This window comes from Aspergillus japonicus, assembly GCF_003184785.1.
Source record: "Aspergillus japonicus CBS 114.51 unplaced genomic scaffold BO86scaffold_54, whole genome shotgun sequence".
In the NCBI taxonomy this organism is placed as follows: Eukaryota; Fungi; Ascomycota; class Eurotiomycetes; order Eurotiales; family Aspergillaceae; genus Aspergillus; species Aspergillus japonicus.
The window spans coordinates 225,386-233,983 of NW_020291691.1; the positions used below are offsets into that span (position 1 = coordinate 225,386).

At 53.6% G+C, this 8,598-nt stretch overlaps 2 protein-coding genes across 2 annotated transcripts; one reads left to right on the forward strand and one right to left on the reverse strand.

Moving 5' to 3' along the window:
- The first annotated feature begins 236 nt into the window (after positions 1-236).
- On the forward strand, positions 237-2,786 carry BO86DRAFT_458330 (patatin-like phospholipase domain-containing protein). The gene is made up of 2 exons (XM_025677288.1): positions 237-1,721; positions 1,785-2,786. The coding sequence occupies exons 1-2, from the start codon at positions 279-281 to the stop codon at positions 2,535-2,537; spliced, it is 2,196 nt and encodes a 731-aa protein (XP_025524631.1). The 5' UTR covers positions 237-278; the 3' UTR covers positions 2,538-2,786.
- Positions 2,787-4,077: 1,291 nt separating this feature from the next.
- On the reverse strand, positions 4,078-7,963 carry BO86DRAFT_176939 (tetratricopeptide repeat protein). The gene is made up of 4 exons (XM_025666556.1): positions 7,342-7,963; positions 5,444-7,293; positions 5,176-5,391; positions 4,078-5,126 (listed from the first exon to the last, which is right to left on the reverse strand). Exons 1-4 carry the CDS (start codon positions 7,626-7,628, stop codon positions 4,231-4,233), a joined length of 3,249 nt encoding a protein of 1,082 aa, XP_025524632.1. The 5' UTR covers positions 7,629-7,963; the 3' UTR covers positions 4,078-4,230.
- Positions 7,964-8,598: the final 635 nt, after the last annotated feature.

Consider the following 8,598-nt stretch of genomic DNA (forward strand, 5'->3'; position numbering starts at 1 on the left):
GGGACCCATGGTTCGGTGCCGATTCGGGCGGGGGGTGGATTGCAAGGGAAAGCCTGGAGTGTGAGGAGTACGTACTAAAGCCACATTGATGTGGCGCATGAGTTCCGGAAAAGGGGCGGTGCTGGGCACTCAATGCTGAGTGCGTGGAACGGAGGTCACTGACGTCGGTTCCTTAGTGCGTCACTCCCTGAATCCCGGGAAATCCAAGTAATGCCACCTCCTCCGTTCAATCTTCCACCATTTCTCCCATTTCTCCCCAACATGCATTATCGTCAACCATGAATGGAGCAGAAAAGTCTCCAGCGACCGAGATCTATGATCCCAGCGCCATCCCCGACTACGACCACGACTTCATCAACTCCGATGATCTGCGACAGTTCGAGAACGCCCTGACCGACCAGGGGGCCTCCCCGTTGGTGGCGCTCAACGACTGGCGGCCGATCTACCAACGAGTCAAGAAGGGCCGCAGCAGCCGTCGCAAAGGGCCGCGGCGCACCAAGGATGAGACGCGGGAAGGGGTTCTCTACACATTCCTGAAGTGGCCGTTCCTGCTCATCGTCTTTGGCTGGATCACCGCCCTGGCCATCGCTTACGCCTTCACACGCATCTACATCGTGCTGTACGAGCACTGGATCTCGTGGCGGGGCACGCGGCAACGGCTCCGGAGGCAGCTCCATGCGCAGACCAACTACCGCGACTGGCTGAAGGCCGCCCAGGCGCTCGATGACTACCTCGGCAACCAGCGATGGAAGGAGATCGACGAGTATGCGTACTACGACCATCTCACCATCAATAACCTAGTGAAGCAGCTGCGCAAGGCGAGGAGGGAGGCGGAGCGCGAGATGCACGACAAGGCTGGTGGAGCCGGGGAGACGCCGGCAGCGGAGGAGCTGTGCACGCTGCTGGAGGCGTGTGTGAAAAACAACTTCGCCGGGGTGGAGAACCCTCGGCTCTACAGCGAGGCTTATTCGGGGACGAAGAACCTGGTCCAGACGTACATGGACGAGCTGCATGCGTGTATACAGGTGGTGTCGGAGTCCAAGATGATCAGCACCGAAGAGAAGATCCGCCATTTCAAGCACCTGGACACCAATTTTGGACGCACCGCGCTGTGTCTTTCGGGCGGCGCTACCTTCGCCTACTACCACTTTGGGATTGTGCGAGCGCTGCTGGATAACGAGATTCTGCCGGAGATCATCACGGGAACATCGGGAGGGGCGCTGGTTGCTGCTTTGGTTGCTACCCGGACCGACGAGGAACTGAAACAGCTGCTGGTACCTGCGCTGGCGCACCGGATCAAGGCCTGTCACGAGAGCTTCCCGCAATGGTTCATGCGCTGGTGGAGGACAGGGGCTCGGTTTGACACTCTGGAATGGGCTCGTCAGTGTAGCTGGTTCTGTAGGGGCTCGATGACTTTCCGGGAGGCCTATGAACGGACGGGACGTATCCTGAATGTTTCGTGCGTTCCATCGGACCCTCACTCACCCACTATCTTGGCCAACTATCTCACCTCGCCGGATTGTGTCATCTGGAGCGCTGTTCTGGCATCCGCGGCCGTCCCGGGCATCCTGAACCCTGTGGTACTGATGACCAAGAAACGTGACGGCACACTCGCGCCTTATTCGTTTGGACACAAATGGAAGGATGGCAGCTTGCGGACTGATATCCCCATCAAAGCATTGAATCTGCATTTCAACGTCAACTTTACCATTGTTTCGCAGGTGAGACTAAGCTTTCCCCACGACCCAACGACAGAGTCACTAACGCACTGAACTTGTACACAGGTTAATCCCCATATCAACCTCTTCTTCTTCAGCTCTCGAGGGTCAGTCGGCCGACCGGTCACCCACCGCAAAGGTCGCGGCTGGCGTGGAGGGTTCCTGGGCTCCGCGATTGAACAATACATCAAGCTGGACATGAACAAGTGGCTGCGCGTCCTACGACATCTCGAGCTCCTCCCGCGACCACTGGGCCAGGACTGGAGTGAGATCTGGCTGCAGAAGTTCAGCGGCACGGTCACCATCTGGCCCAAGACCATCCCGTCGGATTTCTGGCACATCCTCTCCGACCCGGACCCCGGGCGTCTGGCGCGCATGCTGCGGGTCGGCCAGCAGAGCGCCTTCCCCAAGATCCAATTCATCAAGAACCGACTGAAGATCGAGATCGCCGTCGTCAAGGGCCTACAGCAGTTCACGCAGGCCGGCGGTCGAGGCATCTCGCCGGCGCCGTCGCGCTGGCGGCAGAACGGTGGCAACAGCAGCAGCAGCCCAATGGATCCCTTATCTCGGCGGCTGGACCACACCCTCCCCGAACGACAGACCGAGGAGACGCAGAACCTAGTGGATACGTCGCACTCGGACCTCTCATCCGCGGAGGAATCCTCCTCGCACGCCCCGTCCCGGCTGCGGCTGCGGGTCCCGGAGCCCCGACGGGGTAGTTCGGGGAGCAACATCTTCGAAGAGATGCGACGCCAATCGGCCGTGTTCTTCGACGATGTGGATATGTATGGTGAGGAGGATGCACTCCGAGGAAGATAGATTTGCTGCACGCGTTGCCCTTTTCCCCGTCAACTTATCAACCTACAACATGTGATTTCTAGTGTCCGTGTCTCATTTAGCCTTGCTTATCATCTGGTGGAGATTTTGGTTATCACGCCCATTTCCCAATTTGCCCTGTCCCTGTCCCTGTCCCTGTCCCTGTCCCTGTCCTTGTCCCTGCCCTTGGTCCTTAGATCCATATTCACCATACAGTTATTTGGCGCTTTTTTTTTTTTTTTTTTTTTTTTTCACAATTAGCTCAAGACCCTAGAAATCGTGTATATTACTTTCCACACCAAGATTACATCGCTCTTGTAAATCACTTAAAAAAAACCGAAGATACCAGAAATTACCCCGATTACTCGAACGCACCCAAGTACCTAGTACCCCGTACCTCGAACCAATACCCTTACCTCCCCTGTGAGAGCGATCTCCAAAATAAGCTGGTATTTATTGGATTGGACAAATCACTTTCCATCCAATAGCTAAAAGACACCCCATATTTCTTGATGCATAATGCTCAGCGGCATACGGTCAATCAATCCCTTTGAAACTTAAACTTAATACTGAGTAGTATGCGGATGAGGACGAGAACGAGGTAGATCGACCCCGAAGGTAACCCCGTCTAACTCCTGTACCTTACTGTAACGATATCCCAGCATCGACGCATAGCCAATACCAAAATCCTCAATAATGACAGCCAAATAGGAGGGTAAACCCAATTGAAGACAACCGAACCGTTACCCGCAGATCCCTCCTCGTCCGTCCCTTGGGAAAGGGATGTTGCGGGTTAGACTGATGGAGATTTCGATACAAGTCAATAAAGATTTGAGTCTAGGGTCCAGTGGAAAGTTCGCCATCAGTTGCCTGCCTACCCTGCTAATACTGAACCCAACTCGAAAAGGAATCTACAGCGGGAAGAATAAGAAGAAGAGGATCATGACGCCTCACGAGGCCGATCGAAACGCCATCCCGTCGCGGGGTGGAGGGGGAAAGTAAGTATACCGAGCGAACACCCCCTCGCGGGGGTGGCGATATTGCTCCAAGCATCCTGACAAGGATCTTCGGGCTTTTCTGATACCAGTTTGGGGCTGGGTTGGTTGGGTGGTTGGTTACGGGATGTGTTGAACTGAATAAGTGGTATGATATCGGTTGAGTTGCGTTATTGGATCTGGATTAGGTTGGCATTAAGGTTGTTTGGGAGGGGGGGAAGTTGCCCAAAAGTACATATCAGGATGACTTGGAGATGGATGGGATATACAAGTGCTGTAGTAGATGGCCTCGCTATGTGATTGCAGGTTCGCAGGTTGCTTCAAACTTGACTCGGTCCAGTTAAGCTGTTTTCTCCTGAGACTTTGATAAGACATCCATGTTTTGCTCAAAATCATGGTCGAATCCTCAACATGATGGCGTAGTGTAACTTTGGGCAGCTCGACTGGAACTCAGGACGGGCGGCGTTATCCGATGGAGATAATCAGAACCATATCCTCGAATACCCTGTTTGACAGTTGTCGGGTGGGGAGAAAGAACATCATCTATAAGATCGCCCAGAGGTGCATGCCAAGCAGAGCGTAGGTCTTCTTTTCCAACGCGTCAGAAAGCCTTGCGTGCTCCAAGTTGTGGTCTAAATCAAATATGACTTCATGGATTTCCACAGACAAGATGCATGGAGCCCCGCCTCCGATCCGTCATCCTAAATAACCAACCATTGGGCAGTGACCTGCTGCGCAGATCGGATATCGCCGCCAAGAGCGTAAATGCTCTGCAACGCCACCGCGGCTTCCCGCGAAAAGTCCTCCATGAATGGCGCAGGTTCATCGACTCCCGCGCTAGCATCGGCCATGACAACATCGCTGCCGTCTATCAACCCCGTGCTCTGTCGCGAAGCAGGTTTGTTGGACTGCGCTTGAATCTGCGTGCCTATGTCGAGCACGCGCTGGTACCCTTCGGCCGCTAGATGCGCGAGCCCAAGCGTGTGCCAGACGCGGGCAAAATTGAATTCCATCTCCTGGCGCTCGGATAGCAAAGTTCCCGGACGTTCGCGGACATGTCGGTATTCCTGCATGAAAGATAGTCCCTGCATGATGAGGTAGTGTCGGTTCTCGGATTGCCGTTTCAGGGACTGGTGGATGTAGCAGAGGGCGATTGACAGCAGGACCACGGGATTCTGGTCATCCAGCGCGTAGGCGCGGAAGAAATAGTTCAGAGCCGGATAGAAACTGTTACCCGAGTACAAGATATGCCCGTACAATACTATCAAAGCAATATCCATTTCCTCGGCGGAGATGGCTTCTCCCGTAATCTCGTCACGGGTGGACAAAGAGGCGCGCTCCTGGTAGATCGACTCTCGCGGCCTGTTCAGTCGGGCTCCCGCATTGCTTTCGGGAAGGGTGAAGTCCATCGCCTTGATTTGACGCAGCATGAACTTCATATTTGGAGAGGAATGGAAGAGGGACCGCTGGGGGTCGCCGATGAGACGGCTTAGCATGGCAAACAGGCGATAGGTGTCTGTCACGAATTGGTATTCTTTGATGAACCAACGCGCCTCGTTCGTGAGAGTTTCTTCATCCTGCATGCGAAGAGCGCAAGCTGAAGATTGGTTAGTGCTGAGTCGAGAATGAGTCCCGGGTATACTCACTAAACCAACAGACATGGATCATGCGGGTACTGGGCTTGGAATGGTACCAGACGCTCGCATCTGCAGCGGCTGCAAGCGTATCATACGCTTCGTCAGACTCACCTTGCGCCGCCACATAGAGGGCATACTGGAGAAATAGATCAAGCCACTCCTCGAAGCTGATTCCATGGTAATCCGTGGGGATAGTACCCTGCAAGGGCTCTTCCGTGATGTTTCCTAGGGATATGTCAGTTTGACAGCACTGAGAATAGGTGGGGCCGGTTCGTACCTAGCGACTCATGAAGACGAGCTGCCATCTCTTCCATCTCCTCGATGAGAGTCCGGCCCTTGCCCTTCTTCCTCTGTGCCTCTCGCGAATACCCCAAGAAGGTCATGTGGCGTTGGAGCGGATAGAAGATTCGGTTGGAGCGGAACTCGCGCAAGAGCGCATCGGCGATGTCCAGCCAATCTTCCATGGCTTCGTCATTCCCACCTTTCACTGCTTCATGCAACTGGAGCAGCTTTCCGTACAGGAAGTGCACGTTACTTCTCCTCTGCCCTTCATCGGGCTCGGCCTGCTTTCTGCTCACAACTGGTGCGGCCGGGGTGGTGAGAACGGCGGCCGGCGGCATCTCAGGAGAGGGAGATTCTGGTACGACCGGGGCAGCACCCGACTCCGCTAGGCGAAACTCCATCGCTAGCTGCTCCAGTCTCGTGTCTTTCCGTCGCCTATGGCTCCGAGTTTCCTGCCTTCCAAGAAGAACTGCTTCATTGACAAACTTCAAAGCCTGCTCGTTCATTCCGATCTCTTCATACAGTCGTGCAAGCTGGACCCTGGAGTCAATGTGTTGCGCGTCATACTCTGCCACTGTGAGATAGCAGTTTTCTGCATCTTCAAGCTTGCCCAGTAGCCGGTAGCAATCACCGACCGCCATGAAGAAGCTGGCGTCTGCATACTCATTTGTCTGTTGCAACGGTGTGTAGAATTTCAGCGCCTCTTGGAGCAACCCAACTTCCTTGAGAGCATCGGCAACCTCGCGGAACAAATCACCATAGTCGTATAGTCGAGCGTCCTCCGAGGTGTCATCTGGGTCCAGCCATTCGAAGTGTTGTAACGCTTCATCTTTGTGGTCGTATCCCATTTTGAGTCGGAAAAGACCGAGCTTGATCCGGAGTTCCAGCGGCAACCCCAAACCATACGAATCGCGATGCCATCGTCGCGGGATGTATCCATCCGTCTTGATTCGTCGAGGAGAATCATCCGCGTCCCATTCGCGGTCGTCATCGTGGAAATCTTTCCACATTGTGTCATGATTCCGGCCTAGCAGCCATCTAGAGAGGGTCTTGGTGGCCTTCAATCCCTCGAACGGACGGCCCACAATGCTGTGCAATTCAGCATAAATGTTGACGTCCGACCAGGAGAAATCGGGAACATCCTGTGGCTCGTAAGTCAGGATATAATCAACACTTCTCGACCATATATCCACCGCCTTATGGGCCTCCTGGGTGTCAATTAATGTCTCTGCGAGGTGTCGCAGTGCTCTCGCGTCGCTTGGCCGCTCTCGCAAAATACGTTCGTATTCGGTCGTAGCTTTTCCATTGTGGTTGAGCTCCCTGTAGATGGCAGCTCGCTGGAATCTGACATTGTAGTTCTGTGGCTGGATATCGAGCACTCGACTGTAACAATAGACAACGTCGTTGAGGGCGCTGGTGCGATCCTCCCCGCTGCGGTCCAGGATCATTCTGGCTACTTTGGTCCATACTCCTGGGTCCTTTGGCCGCGTATGTGCACCGTTGAACAACGCCGTCAGCGCTTTGTCGGGCTCGCCTTGAGCCAAGAAGATCTCGGAGAGAAGCGAATGCGCGGCAAACATTTCCGGGTTGATCTGAATGGCTTGCTTCACTTTTACAATGGCACGGTCATAGTCACCATCAATGAAGGCTGAGGTGGCCTCGGAGTGCAGGATCTTGAACTCCGGGCTTGGCTCCAATGGCTTGCGAGGGCCTCGTTTGACTCCTTTCATGCCTCGGGCTCCATAGCGGCCACTGAAGGGGCCTCCTTTGCGGCGGCGACGACGGTGCGCGAGCGAATCGTTATCGTCTCCTTCCTCTGGCGGGGCTTCATATTCTTCCTCATCACTGCTGTCTGTCAGGATCGGCTATAGAGAGGGATTAAGTATTGCTTACGTCTCTTCCTCTGAGGATAAGGAGTAAAGAGAGTCTGAAGAGGCATCCACTTCGGGATAATTGCCTACGTCCTCCTCGTCGAGTTGATCGTCTGCTGGTTGTGTGGAACCACCGGGAAACAAACCTCTGTATAGACGAGGATCCAGTAAGTGGTCGATGGAGGATTCTGCCTGAACCGGGGGCTGGTCGCCCTGCCATGGGTAGTGCATTGTTTGGTTGACAGCCGGATAGGTGTACTCGTCGGGAGAATTCCCGTGCTCCGGGTAGGTAGAGTCGGGATAATCCATGGTATTGGACGATTGTTCTACTGCTTGATAAGGTTTGTGCAGAGTGCTTTCAATGTGTGGCTTTGAGCCTTGCGGGGACAACAAGTCATGCAGGATTGATGGTCTGGATCCTCGGAAGTGGTTCTGCGGCCGGACAGGGATCGTCAGCTGGCTGCACCCCCGCGACACGATAATAATAGTCTAGACTGGAAGCGGTCGCAGTGGCGTGGTCTCAAGGATCATGTAGCGGAGTTCAGACTATGGAACCAAGGGTGAACCATCATTGGGTGACACTGAGATGCGGCGCTTGGGGAGGGAACAATGAAAAAAGGCTGGTCAAAGAAGACAAGCACTTTGATTGAAAATGGAAGGGGTTTGGAGAGGAGAGAGGGTATGTGTGGACTGTGGATGGTCAGATGGCGTTGCAAAGGGTGTGTCTAATTCATGTTTAGAAAGATTCGAGAAATTCCAAGGGTGCCAGGATCAAAGAGAAGGAATGGTTTTTTCCTTTTTTTTTTTTTTTTGTTTTTTTGTTTATCATGGTTCCGATAATCATAAGGATAGTGATAAGAGTCAAGACATACGAACGATAACAATGAAGGACAATAATAACTTAAGACGAGACTGACACTAAGTTAAGCGGCTAGACCAGTCGGTTTAGAGAGGACTGGAGGCACGGTTTCTGGCGGGAGGTTTCAGGTTTCAGGACATGTAGCTTGTTCGCAGGGACTGGGAGTCGATATAGGTTAAGATAGAAGCAGGAATAGTATGCTTTTGGATCAAATAGTGATGCTGGTTGGGTGCATAGAAGAAGGGTGAGGTGAGTGAAGTGAGGATGGATGAATGGTGGGTGGGATGGTCAACTCCGTCCAGTGACTTTTTTTCTGCCCGTTTGTACAGTACTTTTTGACGCTCCTTCCCTTAGAGCTGCAGCAGCAGCCCTCTGCTATTCTTCTCTTTCTCTTTTCCCTTTTCCCTCCCTTCTCTCACT